Here is a 20588-nt window from a genome sequence, read left to right on the forward strand (position 1 = left end):
GTCATAATTGTATGGCTGTGGTCTGCCATATGAGTATTAAAGGGTTAGTTCACCCAAAAATGAAAATTGTCATTAATTACTCGCCCTCATGTCGTTCGACACCCGTAAGTCCTCCGTTCATCTTCGGAACACAAATTAAGATAATTTTGTTGAAAGCTGATAATTTTACGAAGCGACAACAATAGTTTTTGTGCTAAAAAAAAAATCAAAATAACGACTTTATTCAACCTCTTCTTGTCTTCCATGTATGCCTCCACGACGCATGCGCGAGAATTTGACGTAGCGCCGGCGTTCAGGAATCCATGAAATGCACACTTTTTGAGCACTACGCCAAGACCTAAAGCACGATCAATGTAGAATTCAACAGCTTAGATACGCGTGTCTTCCTCTGCTTGTAAACAAATCGCTTCTGGGTCATGTGTCCGAACGCCGGATCTGCGTCATATTCTCGCGCATGCGTCGTGAAGGCATACACGGAAGACAAGAACAAGTTGGATAAAGGCGTTATTTTGATTTTTTTTTGTGCACAAAAACTATTGTCGTCGCTTCGTAAAATTATTGTAGAGCCACTGTGGTGAGATGGACTTTGTAACAATGTTTTTAGTGCCTTTTATGGGTCTTGTGAGTGTAAATGTACTGAATGCCAATGGAGGCCTATCTGAGGCCTTTCTCAGCCATCAGCAAAAAATATCTTCATTTGTGTTCCGAAGATGAACGGAGGTCTTACGGGTGTCGAACGACATGAGGGGGAGTAATTAATGACATCATTTTCATTTTTGGGTGAACTTACCCTTTAATAAACATTTATAATGTCCTCAGCGTCCGAACTGTCATTGCGATCCATTGTTTTCCTATCGTTGAAAGTCACCGCACTCCCTCTCGTTATGTCACATCTGGTTTTGGCATTTTTAGATGCGGAAGTAAAATTTTCTCACAAAAACGACTCCAAAAGCCTTAATAGCATATTGATAAGTTTATTTTAAAATCTAGTTCCTACATAATTTTTCTATACATTGACTCACTGGAGTCTCTAACCTGCAATATGCCCTTTAAAGTGGATTTGTTTAACTTGTTTGTAATAAAGTATCTGAGAGGAACCAAATTTCCATGGAATGATTCTGAGACGAGCGTCTAGGACTCAAAGTGACGTTTTCGTGGGTCAAGTACAGTTCACGTGAGTGGGGGAGGGGCGTTGAGCGACAGACCAGTGAGTTCAGTGCTTCATGAAGGTGTCGTGCACAAACAGATTCAATGGCACTACATTCAGCTCGTGATTCTCAAATATTTGTAATTGGATGCGGCATCTCAGGAATTGGTGCTGCTCAGAAATTACTTAAACACGGGTTTCGTAATGTTCACATCATAGAAGCGACTGCAAGAAGTGGTGGGAGAATACGAACGGGTAGACTAGGTATGTACAGTAATGCTTTTAAATATGAGAAAGTTATCTGTCTGCAATCACTGTTGAAGACATTTTGCTTTTGCAAATTATGTTTTATTTGTTAATTTGTCCTCCTACAAGATGACTCGCTTATATGCCGTGTCTCTTATAATTTCTTGGCACAGGTACAGGAAACTGGGTTAGCATATTTTATTTATTAAACTTAGAATCTAATAATGTATAATTATACTGATATTTAGTCTTCAGTATTCTGCAATTATGTATTTTTCAACTAACATGGAGCCACTGGATTCGTGGGCGGAGCTTGACGGTGTACAAGTTTTTTTTTAAAGTATTTGTTCTTTTAAATGTATGCATATGCAAATAGGGCACGTTGACTTAAAGTCTAGTTTTTCATATAGCTGTTGGGTTAATAAGTAAACCCCTAACAATAAAAAACACAATGGAATAGATTAAGGCAAGGGTCAACTAGGCAAGTACATTTGGTTGAATCGTGTTCTGAGAACAAATGCATAATAAATGTCAATTTGGGGCAAGTTGTTACACGTGTTGTAAATGTTACAAATTTATACAATTTATTAAAGGGTTAGTTCACCCAAAAATGAAATTCTGTCATTAATTACTTACCCTCATGTCGTTCGACACCCGTAAGACCTCCTTTCATCTTCGGAACAGAAATGAAGATATTTTAGTTGAAATCTGATGACTCTGAAAGGCCTCCATTGGCACAATGGCACTTTACACTCTCAAGACCCTTAAAAGGTACTAAAGACGTCGTTACAAAGTCCATCTCACTACAGTGGTTCTACAATAACTTAATGAATCGGCGAGAATAGTTTTTGTGCGCAAAAAAACCCTAAATAACGACTTACATAGTGATGACGATTTCAAAACAAGGCATCATGAAGCTTCGAAGCGTTATGAATCAGTGAGCCGAATCATGATTCGGATCGCGTGTCGAACCGCCAAACTGCTGAAATTTGGCGATTCAAACCGCTGATTCGACTCACTAATTCATAACGCTTCGAAGCTTCATGATGCCTTGTTTTGAAATCGTCATCACTATGTAAGTCGTTATTTAGGGTTTTTTTGCGCACAAAAACTATTCTCGCCGATTCATAAAGTTATTTTAGAACCACTGTAGTGAGATGGACTTTGTAACGACGTCTTTAGTACCTTTTAATGGTCTTGAGAGTGTAAAGTGCCATTGTGCCAATGGAGGCCTTTCAGAGCCATCAGATTTACACTAAAATATCTTCATTTCTGTTCCGAAGATGAAAGGAGGTCTTACGGGTGTCGAACGACATGAGGGTAAGTAATTAATGACAGAATTTTCATTTTTGGGTGAACTAACCCTTTAAGCAAAATATTTCTTGGCCACAAAATAAAAATATAAAAATCCTTACCTTTAATAGTATTGCTGTTTCATGTGTTGTTTTTAAGTATAATTGTTTTTTTGTTTACATTTTCCTGAAAAGAGGGGCAAGTTTCATTGTGACAACTTTTTCTTTACAGCGTGACAACATTGTTATTGAAGCACAAAAGCACAAAAGTGTTTTCAATGTTCAGTAGATTTTGTTGTTGTTGCCAAGACTTGAATAAGTCTGAGAAAATACCTCCATTAGATGCATGTCATATTTATTTTTATCACATTTATTTATTTTTTTGTTTGTTCAAGGTCATAACATTGTAGAGATTGGCGCCAACTGGATCCATGGCCCATCAAAGGAAAACCCAGTGTTTCGTTTGGCATGCGACTACCAGCTCCTTGACAAAGAGTCAATGTCTGAAGAAAACCAGGCCATTGACATTGGTGGTCATCCATTGTTTGTTCCCAACTGGTTTACCAGTTCAGGTCGGAAACTGGGGCCTGAGACGATGAGGCCAGCGGTGGAGTTTTTCATGAACTTACTGGAAAGGAGCCAGCAGTTCCATGACAGTGGTGGAGAACCTCTGCCGAGTGTTGGAGAGTTTGTCAAGGCAGAGGCTGAACGGCTGGCCCCGGAGGAGTGGAAGGGGGACCAGGCTAACACTGCGATAAGAATGGCCATGATAAACGCACTGCTCAAGAAGGAGTGCTGTGTCAGCGGAACACACACAATGGATGATGTTGGCTTGGGAGCCTTTGGCATGTACAAGACTCTTCCAGGACTGGACTGCACTTTCCCAGGGTGAGTGGTCAGAGTCTGTATATCTCAATTATTCAATTCCAACAATCCTTTCTTAAATCTGGTAAAGTTTTCTTAATGTGTTCATGCATTCTTTTCCCCACTAGAGGTTATGAAGGTTTAATTGATCACATGATGAAGGAACTTCCCAATGACATAGTCTTGTACAACAAGCCAGTGAAGTGCATTCATTGGAACTACACCAAGAATGGACCAAACTCTAAAGAAATATTACCCATTATGATTGAATGTGTTAATGGAGAGACATTTGCAGCAGACCATGTTATTGTCACTGTCCCACTGGGTACGTATAGTACATTCAGCATGACTTGTTGACTTAGGGTGTGTTCACACTAGGCATGCTTGGTTCGAACCCTGGTGCGATTGCTATATTAGAGTGGTTCATGTCATATTACAGTGTGAACACAAAGCGAACCAGGACTAAATGTATATTTTCTTTTTTTGGGTCGGACCAAAAGAACTAAGAGAACTGAACTAATTTGTATCAATATTTTGTTCTGTAATTGTAAATGGCATAATCTATTCAATTTATGCTTTTGAATATAAATCACAAAAAGTACTGCCCTCATTTTTGTATGATTTATAAAGCCAGATGATTGATTAGGTTTTCTCTTATTTTCATTATGTTGCTTGAAAACATAGCTTTAATATAGGACAATATATATAATTGCCATTACATTGTAAAGATTAATATTTATATTTGATAATTTTTATTATATGAATGAAAATAAATAACTTTCATTATGTAGCTAGCTTTATCATTTTCTGTCGGGCCTATAACTCATGTGCTGTTCCATTACAGGTTACCTGAAGAAGCACCAGAACACTTTTCTGAGCCCTTCTCTTCCACTGCACAAAATGCACTCCATCCAGAGAATGGGCTTTGGGACCAACAACAAGATCTTTCTTGAGTTTGAGCAGCCGTTCTGGGATGAAGACTGTGAGTTGATCTACCTCGTATGGGAGGACGAGACCCATCTTGCTGAAGTTGTTTCAGATGTAAAGATGTCCTGGATTAGAAAGTTGAATAGGTTCACTGTACTGAAGCCCACAGACAGGTAAAACCATATTATCGATCTGACTGCATTGACACCATTGTATGAGAGCTGAACTGAGCTGGACGATGACATCACAGTTTTCTCCAGAGCTGCTGTATTGATAAATGGCCTAAATTAATAACTAATGATTTTTATAAAAACAAAATTAATCAACACTGAACTTACTTAAGATGGACAATGACACTACTTTCTCCTAGAGCTGCTGTACAGCAGAAACAAACTTTGTTGAATTATTTTCCTGTTATCAATTTGCTTCAATACTGCCATTTAAACCATTATGAATATGATTTTCTGATGTCTCTGATGCAGATATGGACACGTGATCTGTGGATGGATTGCAGGGCGGGAATCTGAGTACATGGAAACTCTGTCTGAATTTGAAGTGCTGCACAGTGTCACACAGATCCTTCGCTTATTTACAGGTAAACTTTTACAGCTTGATAGGACATCTTTTGATGGGGTCTGAAAGTCTGAGACCACATGCAAAATGTAATACTTGTAAATATACAGATTATTTTTTAAAGAAAATAAGTACATTTGTGACATTTAACCACATTAAAAATAAATAACTATAAATACAAAAAACTGTGCCAATAGCTTTTTTACACTTTTCAGGAAATCCAACTATTACACCAAGGAAGCTTTTAAGATCTCAGTGGTTCCATGAGCCCTATTCCTGTGGATCTTACAGCTATGTGGCCAAAGGTTGCTCAGGATATGACATAGATAACCTTGCTGAACCCTTGCCACTGAAAGGATCAAATTCTAAGGTTTGTCAATGTTTAATCGAGCAGCCATACTTCAGTTATATGCTGGAAGCATTTTTCCCTTTACTCTTAAACTTGCTTTAAATGACTTAATTGATAATGTCTTATAAAATGAACAACACTTTTTTCCCTCTTTTTTTTTTGCAGCCTTTGCAGTTGTTATTTGCAGGTGAAGCCACACACAGGTCTTTCTTCTCTACAGTGCATGGAGCGCTGCTAAGTGGCTGGAGAGAAGCAGAGCGTCTTATATCTCACTACACTCCTGCTTCTGGGTCATTCTCATCTAAACTGTGAAAACTGTTCTCAAGTTTTGAATAGCTGGAAGGATTGACACAAGTAATTTTCATCAAATATGAAGGATTTTGTGCCTTATAAGAGGAATAGAAATCTAAGTGTAATCACTGAATTACATCATGAATGTACTGCATGACACGTTCAAACCAATTTCAACAAATGATATGTCGAAATTACAAATCATTTCTTACTGAATGCCTGTACTTTGCACAAATGTAATTTTTTTTGTGATCTGAAATTTTTTTATATTAAATGTTTACGAAGTGTGTGTTTTTTTTTGTGTATGTGTTTTATAGTTAAACATTTTTAAAAACAAAACAAACTAAGCTCTGGTTACATTTCTCATTGAAATGGTAGACTGATGTAAGAACATTCAAAATGTTCATATCATCTGGATTATTTCTGGGTTTATATTTTTTTAAACCATAATCTCAGAAAATGTTTGATTATTCTTATTGCATGATGCTATTTGTAACATACTGTAAGGTATTGAAGGAAGGACACTTCTCAACTAGTAGGTCTATTCAGTTAAAATATTTGGACATTACAAATATTACCATGTATTTGGATATTTGTATTCGCATGAAGGCAAAGTAGAATCAAATAAATAGTAGCAGTGGCTGTGGAACTCGATATTTGGCCGTTTGTAGGCTATGCAGAGGGGAGGGTTGAAATCCAGAGTAAACTACAGGCTTTGGAATGTGCTGAATTCATAATGCCCACTATTTTTTAGTTGAAAGTTAAAATTTACACCAAATATTATTTTAAAACTGGTCTTGAATATAGGCGCAGAGGATATATGAACCCTTTCTTATTTACATAGAATTGATGGGGTGTTCTCATTCCTGCGCTGTAGGTGGCGGTATGCACACATGTAGTTGCTTCTCAACTCGTTATAAAGCCACTGAAGAAGAAGATCCAACGATGGAATATGGCTTATCTTTCAGCAAGACAACATTAAAAGTAACTTTACTGAATGCCAATAACTGGTGAGCGGACTGTCATACGCATGCAATATATATTTTTATTCGTTACCTAAACCAAACATAACTAAACAAAACAGGAAACGGTCTGTATATTTTGTATATTTGCGGTGATGTTACCAAATGTTTATTTACTACGAGTGCATTTTCTGGTTGTTTTGGTAGATAACGTTACATTTAGTATGAAATTCCATGGTGATGTTAAGATTGCATTGCCATTCTTATCAACAAGTAATCTTCATATAAAAAACGGCAAATGCATCGTTGAACCGAATACTAATATCTGCCTTTTTTGTTATAGTTTTGTTTCAGCCATTGGAAGGATTGATGTCCAGTCTCAACAACTACATCTGAATGAGCGCTTTTAATCTGTGCATCAAAAGTTAAAGGCTTTGTTAAAATGGAGCAAGGTTTGCCATCTGCAATCTCACAGCACTTAATGAGTGGATGCTTAAAAAGTGAAAATGAACTGCAAACAGACTTCATTCAATCAGAAATACAAGTTAAAGTGGAACCTGATCAAGATTACTTTTTATCGAATGATGGGAATGAACTAGAAACGTTTCCTTGTTCTCCTGCGCATGTTAAGGAAGAGATTTTGGACCTTGGTGTGCAAATCTTGCCAGATGGCCTAATGCCTCCAGTTGAGATGGAAGAAGAGCTTGAAATCGCAACAAACTCACACACTTCTCCTGATCAACCAAACCGAGAAACTGGTTCATCAAGCAAAAGTAAAAAACATACAGACAAGCAGAGAACGACGGGAAAAAGAAAAGCACCTATTGCATCAAGCCATACAATAAGATGTCCGACAAAGCAGAGTAAGACGACAGAACAAATTATATCAACTAAAATGAATTCTGATGTGTCAAGTGAAGGAATCAAATGTTTAATAATGCAGGGAAATGCCACACAACATCCAGAGAAATCAGGTAAAGCCAGAAGATCCAATAAACCGCACAAAGAAGAGCGATTTATTTGCGAAACATGTGGGAAAGAATTCCAGCGGTCAGATCTTCTCACGGATCACGTGAAAATTCACAGGCGACAGAAGCTGTACACTTGTGATCAGTGCGAAATGAAGTTTGCCAAGCCCTCTTATTTGAAAATACATTTGCGTAGACATGCCGGTGACAGGCCTTTTCCATGTGACCAGTGTGAGAAGAGGTTTTTTGACATCTATGACTTAAGGGTGCACCAGAGAGATCACACTGGAGAGAGACCTTTTATGTGTTCTGAGTGTGGGAAAGGTTTTAAACGCATTTACATACTTAACAAACATAAACGGACCCACTCAAAGGAGAAACCTTTCCAGTGCTCTGTGTGTGGTAAAGCATATAAATATGGGTATAGTTACAGGTTGCATATGAAAGACCATCTTGACTAGGGTCCATGATGTGTATTGGCATATTTGTTAACAACGAAACGGTCTAAATTTTCCTTCCTTCCTTAAAGGAAGATTATTTCCCTATGTAAAGCGTCAAATGTGCGTTACTATTTTTGGGATTTGAGCAGGATTTTTGTATATCTGTTTTTTTTTTATGGTGGTTTAAATCATTTGTTTCACTCTTGAATAATGTATTTATTATAGCCCTTACTCTTGCTTATTACATATATTTTTTTAATGTTTAAAAAGCAAGTTTCTGTTTACAGACCAAAGTCTCATTTCTCTTTCTGACAATTTTTGTTTGAAGAAATGTTTCAGCTTATTCAAATGAATCAAATGTGGCATAGCAATATCACAAATCAGTGTAGATTTAACTCCTAAATTGTCTGATGTAAAGTATCAACACTGAAAACAAACCTTGCTTGAGTAAAGTATTGATAGAATGGTGATGGTTTGGAAATAAATGTAATTTCGCTTTGACCCATGTTCTGTATCTGTATGTACACTCAAAAGTTTGGGCCAGTGATTTTTAGTTTTTTGAAAGAAGCTTCTTATTTGATAAAAAAAAAAAGGTAAAAATGTAATTTTGTGATTATATTAATCCATTTTTTTTTCTTCTAATTTTAAAATGTAATTTATTTCTGTGACGGCAAAGTTGAATTTTCAGCATCATTACTCGAGTCTTCAGTGTCACATGATTCTTTAGAAATCATTCTCATTACTATCAATGTTGAAAACACTTGTTCTGCTTAATATTTATGGGTGATATATTGTTTTCAGAATTATTTGATGAATAGAAAGTTCAAATGAACAGCATTAATTTAAACTTGAAATCTTTTGTAACATTATAAATGTCTTCACTGTCACTTTTGATCAATTTAATGTGTGCTTGCTGAATAAAAGTATTCATTTAACAACAACAACAAAAAATCTTACTGACCCCAAACTTTTGAGCAGTAGAGTAGATTACTTTTTTTCTCTCTCTCTCATTTACTGACCAACATTTTATTTTAAACCTGTATGATGACTTCTGTGAAATGCAAAATAAGACATTTTGTCCATACAATGAAAGTCAGTTTTGATCCCCACTGGCTTTCAGTGTAAGAAGAAACACATACAGATAAGCAGATCATTTTTCAAAATGTTATGTCGTGTTCCGCAGAAGAAAGTAATACAGGGTTGAAACGACGACTTAATGTTAGGCTGAGCTATTTTAACATTTCTCCACCAGAGGGAGGCCAATGCTGCACATTCTGACCTCCCCTTTTGTTTTGCTGAGTAAGCAAAGGCCCAATATGCAGCCAGTTTCAATAGAACTGATGTTGACTACAAAAAAGTATATATAAAAAAATGCACCTTTTGAAAACATCGTTTTAGTATGAAGTAATATGTATAGCGTATTGGATCAGTTGTGTTTAAGCTAGATAAGAGGAAAGAGAAAGTTCTCTGTGTGTGTGTGTTTAAGGTAATGCAAGTTATGCTCTGTTTGTGCTAAAAGCTTAATGCACATCAATTGGTACCATACATACATATGTTGCATTTGCTTGTAAATTTAATGATGCCAATATAACTTTGTGCTTCTTGTGTTTATATTTTTACAGTTTTATCCATAGTGCACCGAAACGCTGAGGTTACAGCTTCACTAGGAGAAGAATATGAATCCATTGCTGCCCCTGATTTAGAATCGGAGGTCTCTGATAGTGATGGCCCAGAATGCAGCAGTGTCCCAGATGTAACAAAGGGTCAGAAAACTGTCCTCTCAGACTTTGAGTTCTCATCTGAGGAATCCTGTGATGAGGAGAGTGAGGATCAATTGAGTCGATGGAGCAAAGGAGACTCTTATTGGAGCAAATATCCACCTCAAAGTGACACTAGGACCTTCTCACAGAGCTGTCAAGGGCCTGAACTAGAGTCTTTACTGGTGACGCCTAAAGATGCCTGGGAACTTTTCATAAGTGAAAACATCATTGATGAAATCCTGCAATGCACCAACTTGGGCGGACTGAGAACGGCGTCAGCAAAAGGCAAAGTGTGGCAAAAGGTCACTAAAGAAGAGCTAAATGCCTTTATTGGTCTAAGCCTTCTCATCGGTTTGGAGAGAAATGGTGATGTCCCAGTACGGGAGCTGTTTTTGGATCCGTTACAGAACCCACTGTATAGAGCTACCATGTCTGTTGGAAGATATCAAGACCTTCACGGATGCCTGCAATTCGATAACAAGAAAACCAGAGTGCTAAGAGAGGCATCAGACCACATGGCATCCTTCCGAGATGTGTGGGACCTGTTCCTGATCAACTGTAGGAAAAGGTTCATCCCCAAGGATTGTGTCACTGTGGGCGAGCAGCTCGTGCCATTCCAGGGGAAGTGCAAGTTTCTGCAACACTTGCCAAGCCTCCACACCAACTATGGCATAAAAATCTTTTGGATGTGTGATGCCGAGGTCCCCTACGCCATTGATGCCGTCATCTACACAGGCAGACAGTCAGGAGAGGAGACTAAAAAGAACCTTGCAGAGAACACAGTTCTGAAGTTATCCAGTGGACTTCAGCAAAAAGGTAATTTTTTGTGAATTTCCTAGAAGTTATTACTTATTTATTTTTTCGATGCAAGTCATATGCAGTATACAGGATAGCTCAGTAAATGGCAACGCATTACATTGATCAAAAGTGACAGAAATTATATTTATGTCCCAAAAAATTATATTTTAAATAAATACTGTTCTATTTTAAGGGTTATTTATTCATGAATCTGGTCGTGTTGTATGTTGTTTGTGCATGCATGAGAACTCGGTAGCAAGACACTTTCTTTTTACTCTATAAAGACTCAAATTTACAACTCACGTAAAATGAGATTTGTTCTGCCATTGCACTTTAAGATTCAGTTGCAGGGAAAACAGGAAGTAGCCAGTCATCAGGTGGTTTTAGCCAAAGCCACTAGCACTACATTTACCCTTTGAGACACTATGAATTAACTGCCTTCCTCAAAAGCACATAGTTCATACTAGTTGGATCAAATCAGTATCCTTTTAGATACCAGCCCTGAGCCTCGAACACTGTGCCAGATCATCATTTTTTATGTGAAACCAATGTAACCAAACTGTTGCTTTTTTGTGTTTGTTTCTCATGATAGGCCTCAACCTTACAATGGACAGCTACTTCACCAGTATCCCTCTGGCAGAGAATCTTTTTGAGAAAAACTTGACCATGGTCGGGACCCTTAACCTTAAGAATCCACATGTGCCACCGATTATGAAGCCATCCAAGTTACGAGCACTGCATACCTCTGAGTTTGGTTTTTGTGGCAATGTGTCCATGGTGAGCTACGTACCAAAAAGAAAAAAGGCAGAGATTCTTTTAAGTACGTTGCATACCAGCAAAGCGCTGAATGAAACAAGTGCTAAAAACAAGCCAGAGATCTTCCAGTATTACAATCGCACCAAAGGAGGAGTCAACAATGTTCTGCAAATGGCCAACAATTACGCCTGCAAACGCCGTTCAAAGAGATGGCCCATGCTGCTGTGGTATAACATGTTGAATATTGCCATTGTGAACTCCTACTCCATTTTCAATGCTCAGCAGCCTAGCTTCACGGGAGGTGGTCGTAACACCCAGAGGATGTTCATAAAGGAGCTGGTGAAAGAGCTTGTAGAGCCTCAGATGCATAGGCGCAGAGAAGAAAGCCATGGATTATCCAAGAACACTCTTGAAGCCATGGGGAGGTGTGGGGTACCTACATCACTGTCAGCTGTCACTTCTGAAATCCAAGAAAAGAGCTGTCGGAACAGAAGAAGAAAGAGATGTTATTACTGTCGATCTGCAAGAGACAGGAAAGTGAGCAGCTACTGTTGTGAATGCAGTAAACCTGTCTGCAGAGAACACAGTCACATAGTTGTGATTTGCTACCAGTGCATGCGTTAGCAGCTTCGATATGTCTATGCTGTATCGATAAGGGCTGTATTTTTGACACGTTACTTTTCTAAAAGATTTTTTAAGTAATTATGTTTAAAAGATTCAGTGTTCTGTACATTTGGGTTAAATTAATTCATCTTTAATTGCATAATGTAAATCTGTCTTTTATAATGAATTCGTTGATATTTTATCATGTTATGGATTAAACTCGATTGAACATTTTGAATGATCAAAATTGAGTTATTTACCAAACATCTATACTAGGGTAATGTTACCTGTTCGTTTTTAGGTGAATGAAGTGTTCTATCTAAAGTGTCTGCAAAAGGACAAGTCTAGTATTTTAACAACGCCACAAGGTGGAGCACCAGTCAGTTAGCCATTGTAGGCCAAGATACCTCAGGTGAGTTAATCAAATGTTGAAATAATCAGTTTGTTGTGTGAGAATCCTTTAGATTATTTTAAAAGCCCTCTGGTCCAACAAACTCCAACCTTCATGTGCTGGATTTATTTCTTCGTTTCTTTATTATTATCATTATACTTCTGTGCTTTAATATGGTTGATTATATTTTAAATAAATGTTAAACTGATGTTTGAATTTTTTTCAGGCGTTTTTCAGGCACATTTTCTCTGGGGGTCCGTTTGTGGGTCATCATCATCACTTAAGAATCTCACCCCTGTTGTTAAATAAACAAAACCATTTGCTTACATCAACCTATTGGCTTCCTCAAGGTGTTTAGTTTCACATATACCACAAACCTGTTCCATGTGAACTGGTAAATTGTTTAGTGGAGGGGGATTTTCTTAAGAGTTTTAGTAGTAGGCCTATTCAACAGTAAAACATTAAACGGCCCTATTTAAATGAAATATGCCTAGTGCTTTGCCAAAACTGTAGCAATTGCATATATTTACAAATCTTTCAGTTTAAAATATTTTTAGACTTTACAAAACAGCGAACTAAGCATTTTTGTAAGAAGTTGCGTTTTTAAATACGTTCCGTGATAAATATGAATATTCTGTTGAAATTAGCAAGTAGCCAGTAATCAACAGGTTGTCGCTGTATACAAGCTCATATGTTAAACAGGGGTATGTTGATTGGCTGTTTAAGACAATGACGCGCGCAGACGCCATATGAATATTCAATGAGTTCCTTGCTGTTACAGTGCAAATAAAGCGAGATAACGGGCCGTGGACAGCGGACTAAAACTTTTTATTCTGACATGTCAGAGCAATGACTTTTGTGTAAATATAAACCTGGGACACGGATCCCAGCGAAGGAATAGGGTCTGAGCTGGAAGAAGAGAGAGAAGCGCTGATTTTTTTGGGTGTGGAAAACCGGACGCCGCATTCACAGTAGACTCTGAACAAGTTTGCCTTTTCCAAAAGCAACAGTGGAAGAGTAAAAGTTACAGTAACAACATGAGCTTGTTGTCTGCTATAGACACCAGTACCTCAGTGTACCAGCCTGCACAGCTTCTTAACTGGGTTTACCTTTCTTTACAAGACACGCATCAGACGAGCGCCTTCGATGCCTTCCGACCCGAGCCCAACTCTTCCCACCCGGACCTGAACTACAGCAAAACTCCTGCCAATGACCTGAGCTCCTCTCTCAACTCCAACTATCTCAACAACTTCTTTCAGCTGCAGAGAAATGAGGTAACTCGTTTTATGTCCTCCTACATTTCATGTATTTTGGAAATATGTTAATGGCGATAACGGTCCCTGTCGACTGGAATAAGATGTAAAGCGCAGTTGACTATGCATGTCTAATAGCGCGCGACTAGTCTTGGTTACATTAATACACTGTTGCTTTGGCTGACTTACATAATCTTTTAATATTAATCTTTTTTTTCTTCTTCTTCTTTTGTCATGGGAAACATGGGTAACAATTATAATGTATACTTTATTCTCGTGTGATAATAGGCTACATTTAATATTTATTTTGCAATTATGCAATAGCCTACTATGCGAAAAGAGTAGCCCTTGAAAAGCACACTAAAACCGTGCCAGCTTGCAGCTTTGCACACTTAGTTTATTGTTTTGTAACAGCACGTGGACAGTCAAATGAGGCAGCCATCCATGAAAGTATCTTAGTTTCATCATAAGACTACTTGCATTTAATTTGTTGCTTAAATTGAACAAGTAAACGCCAATACATCAGTATTGGTTTGATTATTGCTTGCTGATCTCTATAGGCCTAAAAATGTGGGCTGCCATAATTGAGCTATGGATAATGAAAGATGTTGCTCGGTTGTGATGTTGCTATAGTTGCTGAAGACATGACACTCGATCAGCATTATTTATCACTTATGGGAAGTTGTAAATATAAACAGTAATCGTCTCTGAATGACTAGATTTGATTGTATTATCAAAAAGGAGATAGTGCTATGAGATAGGTTATGAGAACATTTTAAGGGCAATTATGAACTAGATGGTGTTGAAGTGTTTACATGTTTTAATTAAAAATATTTCAAGATTCAACTGAGATTAATGTACTTTTGGGAAACATTTTTAGATAGAACAAAAGAAAATCTGGAAGATGGGTGTGGTTTTCAACTATCACTAAAATTAGGATTGCTTTTCAGATTAAATATAATAGTTATGACATTCTGAGCGCTCCTGGAACCATAAGTCAGTTGAATATTTTGTACTCTTCAAGTTATTTTTCTAAATGAGAGAATTAATTCCAGAAGCCTGAAGATGCGAACACATTTTCTTTTTAATGATGTAATGACAGTATTGTGGCTGAGACCGAGATTAAGTGTTGATGTTTAGTGGAAAGTTTGAGGAAGGGCAAAACTTTCATTCGTAATCAGAGTTAATAAAAACAGTTCTTTCTCTCCCTTCCCCCTCTTTTCTTTTTCTCTCCCTTTCTTTTTTTCCCCTCTCATTTGTTTTTCTCACTTGTGGTGGGTTAAGATGCTTTCAAAATCCCGTTATTACATAAATTACACAAATGAGGCCAAAATCTATCTGTATAGGATGGAACTAGAAAATGTAGATTTTTGCATTATTTCTGTTTGCATAACTCTTCTGAGAAAGTGTTAACTAATAGTGTGCGTGTGTGCGTGTGTGAGTGAGAGAGAGAGAGAGAGAGAGAGAGAGAGATATGAATGGCAGTAGTACAGACTAGGAGTGACCCCCTTGACTGTCTTTCCAGTTGTGTGAAGGGGTGAGGAAAGATGTCCTCCACTGGTGTAAATGTGTGTGAGGGCCATATCCCTCAGGAGAGACATAGCCAAATTCCTTTCTGACAGCTACAATCAGTATTGCGGTTGCATTATTGTATAAAAGTTGCTAATAATTCAATGAATGCATTTAGACGTAACTGCTGACCATCGTAATTGTTGTATTTTCATGACGTTTAAACGTTTGGTTTTTGACTTTTAAAGCATGGCTGTGCAGTTTAGTTTAATGTTTACAGAGAACTCCGTACATTTCACTTGCCTTTTCAGAATTCCTTGTTGGTGTTTTTAGTCTGTCGGTCATAACAGCGGGATGCTTATTTGCCATGACACAGCTTTTATAGGCCAATTTATTTTAAACATAAACACGTCTAAATATTTCTTAAAAATTATTGCCACATGTACAGCTACAAAAGAAAGATCTAATAAAGATCTAATATGTGTTGTATCCAGAGTTGATCTACCTGATGAAAAGAGACTTGTCTGAGAGAGATGTGCAGAAACTGTTTATTGTCCTGGCTTGCTGGGAACTAGATGACAGTTATCTGGTAACGTTTCAGGGCTGTCCAACATGAGACTTCAACAATAACACTACCTTCCAAACCATAACCAGAGGAAGACATCACTCAAGCAAAATCTTCCCATCCAAACATTTGTTTCTGTAGCCTGTGTTTGACTATCTGCTGTACTCTCTGTGGTTATAGCAATCTGATTGTCAAATCTTAGACTGATGTACTGATCACTGACTTTTGTGGATTATGCCGCCTCAATTCAGGAACTGATTTTGAATTAGGAATCTCATTGATTAGTTAATATGCCTAATAGAGTTCCACGTCACCGAGGACATTGTTTTTGATTATAAAATCACATTTTATTTTTAGATTTTGCCTATAGGATGGATTTAATTGAGAGCAGCATATTATGAGAATACAAAAATTCTGTAATTAACTCACCCTCATGTTGTTCCAAACATGTAAGACTTTCGTTCATCTTCAGAATACAGAAAAGAAGACCTTTTTAATGTTGCGTCAATGGAGGCTTTCTTTCCGTCCATTGACGCAACTACCACTTTCAAGCCCCAAAAAGGTAGTAAAGACATCGGAAAAGTAATCCATGTTACTCCAGTTGTTTAACCTAAATTTTATGAAGCAACACGAGTGCTTTGTTTGTTCTAAAAACACAATTTACCACTTTATTTACCAAATATTATTTCCAATGCGCATTCACGTCAGCACCACGATGTATGCGCATTGACGAGAGAGCAGACATAGTTGCGTGAACACATTTTTACAAATATTTTGTAAATAATCTATTACTTATAAATTTTTTTGTGTGCAAACAAAGCACTCACGTCACTTCATAAAATTGAGGTTAAACCACTGGAGACGCATGGATTAATTTAATGATGTCTTTACTACCTTTCTGGGGCTTGTAAGTGGTAATTACAGGCTGTCAATGGAGGGCAGAAAGCTCATTTTTGGGTAAACTGACCCTTTAAATATATTGTTTCTTTCATTTTTTGCTTTTGTGTTCACATTTGGATTAACTAATTTTTGGATTGTGGATTCCCTGTTATGTTCTGCAGGCCCTGAATAATGGTTTATACAAAAGCGTGTCCCCGTACGGCTCTCTAAACAACATAGTGGATGGGCTGAACTCTCTAACGGACCACTTCTCCGACCTCTCCCTGTCCTCTGAGCCACGCAAGCCCAGCAAGAGACCTCCACCAAACTACCTGTGCCATCTCTGCTTCAACAAGGGACACTATATCAAAGACTGCCCTCAGGTAAGCAGCCACAGAGACATGTTGCCTCATTGGCCTACTTGTCAAACAGGCATCTCTCTGTCTTTTTAGTCATGTGTATCAAGTTAACTCAGAGAGCTACTGTGCTAAGCGTTGAGAGGTAACACAAGGCCACTGAGCAATGCTTTTTTCAAATATGATTTTCTTTCTCTCGTGTCCAACATTGACATCAGGCGATAATAACAAAAACATTAAAATATAGGAATATCACACATAAAATGTGTTCAGTGAGAAATGTTGCGTGCAATCATTTTCAGATCATTTTCTTAGCCCCCTATGTTTTGCAGGTGATATTAGCCATTGCGGTTCTTGGAAATGTAACTAAAAGCTTCATAAAGCAGTGGTTATGTATTGATGGATGAGAATATGTTTACAAGGCAACACATTTAAACAAATGTTCAAGTTGATGTGGTATGAATGGACTCAGTGAGGCAAGAAATGCAAAAGTTGGAGATGCCAGAGTGAGAATGTTTTGCCCTCGAGATAAACAGGTGACAAGTTTATGAGTTAAATGTGCTTAAATTCACAGTTTTACTAGGAAATGCATAGGAAATCTTGAGAAACCACTCCCTGACCTTTAATTGTCTTGTTTCGACTATTGCAAGAGCATTCTTAGAGCGATGTTTACCCTCAGGACAAGGCAAAATATATCCTTTAAAAAACTATTTTAGTTTGACTTTTTAGACACAAATGAGTAGTTTTAAGTAGAGCACCGTTTGAAGGCATTTCAGAGAGCTGGATGAGTTTTTTCCTTTTCTTATCTTTCTTTTTCTTCATTCCAACACTGATTTCATGAATAAAAAATTGTGTTAAACTTGCAAACGTTCCAGAAACAAAGATAAAATACAAGTGTTTGTGAAGGAGACAGTCATCTTTAATTTCAAGCCGTTAGAGTTTTATAGTCTTTGGACACAGAGACAGGGTGAGGTTCTTGTTCAGGCCCAGACTCAAGTCAGAGCTGCATGGAATGGTAATGCAGACCAGATGTGGGATTAAAGTGGCAAACCTCCCTTTATGAAAGATGATGAGGGTTCCCTGCAGACTGCTAAAAGTCCTATCATGATAAAATATCTCCACCTCTTTGAGCACGGCTCTGGTAATTTACAGACTTTTCCTTTGACGTTGTCAACATTGTGCACTGAAATACACTGATGTTTGTTTTTATAAGGGTGTTTGCTGGTGATGGAAAATATCGCTCATGTGCCATTAGGTTTATAACAGATTGAATCGTAGTTGTATCAGTGTTATGATGTAATTGTGGATTCATTTACGAAAACATAGCAGTCATGGTCATGTTATGTTGACTGTGATATTATTGTTATTGCCAATAAATTAGCTATTGCGCTCTTCTCTAAAGAAGGGGATTTCAAACATCTGATGCAAAGTACCCCCAAATATGAGGATTGTGCATTAACTGTGCAAAACTGTGCATTATATATAATGCTCTTTACACATGAAATACAAATGTTTTAATGTATTAAAGACCTATTTATGTTTATTACCAAAATGATTCAATAATTGGCTTTATATTGTTACTGTACTGAAGCCAAAGCAAATTGTTAAAATATTATATGGAACATTTTGACATTTTATTATCCACTATTAGGGTAATGCTAATATTAGAATATTTTCAATTCAATTAAACTATATTTATATAGTGTGCTGTTCCAGAGCAGATTTACAGTTAACAGTTAACTTGTGTGATTGATAAAATATGAAATCCTTTTTTTCTTCTCTCACATTTTCTACAACCTGGCTTTTAAAGTCTAAAAATCCTTGGTCTAAAGCAATCTACACAATGGTTAAGTGTTTAACTAAGTTGGTATAACCCTCTCATGCTAAACAGCTTAGGAAAACAAATACTAAAAGAACAAATGTTAAGTTTTATTAGGACAAAACACCGCAGGCTATAAAACTTGCCCGAGACCGGTCTGTAAATCACTGTCAGAACTGTCATGTTTTAAATTTCAGGTGCTTGTGTGGATGTCAGTGGAAACACAAGAAACGTCCAGTCCCACGATAGTGTCCACACCTACTCATTTCAACACTGATGTATTTTACCTCCCCCTGGAGTCTCACTTTCTGTGATTTACTTTGCATTTGTCATATGGCGCATCCATGTATTTACCCGTCCAGATGCAATGATTCGCCCTCGATTCACACCAGAAAGGACAGTTGGAAAATGACGAACATGCTGAGTCTGATCTTCTCTCAGAGGAAATGAATTCCAGGGTAAGCTGGTCCCCACTAAGGGTTTGTCCTGTCCAGAGGACTACATACTCCCTGCCAACACAAACACTGAGGATTTGACTTCACAGGGCACAGCGGGACCTGTGATCTAAAGCCAGCACTGAGAATCACATTCTCATACGTTCTCCCAGTGCACCGTCTCCATTCGTTTCCCAGCAGATGAGCTACAGTGGGCCAAGCTCCCCAGTCAGAGCAGGGGCAGAGTATCAAAACACAGCCATTCTGACCAGATAGGAATTGGGGAATGTCATGGCTCGGTTGGAGCAGAGCGTGGGGGCAGGAAGTGTGTTGGTTATGTCTTTTGGTGTGTGCGGTTCAGACTCGCATGTGTCACCTAGGGGAAGTGGTTCTGGCCCTAGCGGAGCTCCGCAGGGAGTGCTAGTTGGAAAAGAACACCATTGAGCAGGCAGCTGTTTGACCAGCTCTGCTCTGCCCGGGGGCAGCTAGTGAGAGTTATGTAAACAAGTTCCACTAAACGGGAACCGTTTTGCTCTGTCATTCATTACCCAGAATTCCCGAGACCTCAAAAAGCTGTGGCCCAATTCTTGTTTATATTATGCCAGGCGAATATCTGATTGTTTCAGTCGATGAGGGTCAATCTACCCTGCATACAGAGGTGCAGTGGGATTTCCTCATGGAAAATGTGTGCGCTGGAATGCAGCTTTGCAAAAGCGTAAGAGTCCCTGCATGTAAGCTCAGCTTGTGAGTCATGTCCTCTGCAATGCATCCCTATTGCCAATGCCCTTTTTTGTGTCACAGTCTCATAGTGACACTGGATGTCATTCACAGTAAGCGCTCTGACTCCCACCCTCAACCGATCAATGTGATTCTTGTTAGGAAATCGCCGAAACATGGTACAGGGTGCAGAAAAGAATGCCTTTTGTTGTATGAGAAATTACTACGGGGTCACAATCATGTTTCTGTCTCCTACTTACATTTTCCCTGCTTGATGTGTTGTGTTAGTGGCGCTGTGCAATACACGGGATGCTGGATGTTTTGTTGCTCAAACATGCATGCTAGAAAAGTAGAAAAAAGTATTTTAAATGTAATCGTTTCTCAAACCATATTGATTTTCAGCCAGGGTTAGGGTTATCGATGAAAATAACATTTTAGTTGCTCAAAAAAATGCAAATATTAAAACATTTGGCGCCAGATTGACAAACCCTCTTTTGGCGTTAAAAAACTACTGTCAGGATTTACTAATGACACTCAGTGAAAAATTTGCGCTGAAGTTATTTTTGTGGCTGAACTTATTGCAAATGCATTTGTAGGAGTTTCCCTTTCAGACGCAAAATTCATGGGAGGAGAGTATTTAAAAGAATAATGCAAGGTGATTTACAAAGGTTTGCGCTGGTGTTTGCGCC

At 38.0% G+C, this 20588-nt stretch overlaps 3 protein-coding genes across 3 annotated transcripts in view; all 3 read left to right on the forward strand.

Annotated features, from left to right (window-relative positions):
• Positions 1 to 1251: 1251 nt before the first annotated feature.
• On the forward strand, positions 1252 to 5977 carry LOC307142254 (peroxisomal N(1)-acetyl-spermine/spermidine oxidase-like; the record flags this gene model as incomplete). The annotated part of the gene is made up of 7 exons (XM_079842952.1): positions 1252 to 1415; positions 3028 to 3573; positions 3678 to 3874; positions 4394 to 4649; positions 4959 to 5071; positions 5265 to 5419; positions 5564 to 5977. 7 exons carry the CDS (start codon positions 1252 to 1254, stop codon positions 5708 to 5710), a joined length of 1578 nt encoding a protein of 525 aa, XP_079699078.1. The 3' UTR covers positions 5711 to 5977.
• A 601-nt stretch (positions 5978 to 6578) lies between these two features.
• Positions 6579 to 12697, forward strand: LOC307142253 (piggyBac transposable element-derived protein 4). The gene is made up of 4 exons (XM_079842951.1): positions 6579 to 6699; positions 6995 to 7514; positions 9682 to 10635; positions 11210 to 12697. The coding sequence occupies exons 2-4, from the start codon at positions 7094 to 7096 to the stop codon at positions 11995 to 11997; spliced, it is 2163 nt and encodes a 720-aa protein (XP_079699077.1). The 5' UTR covers positions 6579 to 6699; positions 6995 to 7093; the 3' UTR covers positions 11998 to 12697.
• A 427-nt stretch (positions 12698 to 13124) lies between these two features.
• The window catches only part of zcchc24 (zinc finger, CCHC domain containing 24), a 42083-nt gene continuing 34619 nt past the window's right edge, over positions 13125 to 20588 (forward strand). The window contains exons 1-2 of the mRNA XM_079842956.1: positions 13125 to 13641; positions 16756 to 16956. Coding sequence (XP_079699082.1) covers positions 13405 to 13641; positions 16756 to 16956 — 438 coding nt within the window. The 5' untranslated portion in view covers positions 13125 to 13404. The remainder of the gene's footprint in view (positions 13642 to 16755; positions 16957 to 20588) is intronic.

The sequence above is a fragment of the Gobio gobio genome (assembly GCF_949357685.1).
Source record: "Gobio gobio genome assembly, chromosome: 18".
In the NCBI taxonomy this organism is placed as follows: Eukaryota; Metazoa; Chordata; class Actinopteri; order Cypriniformes; family Gobionidae; genus Gobio; species Gobio gobio.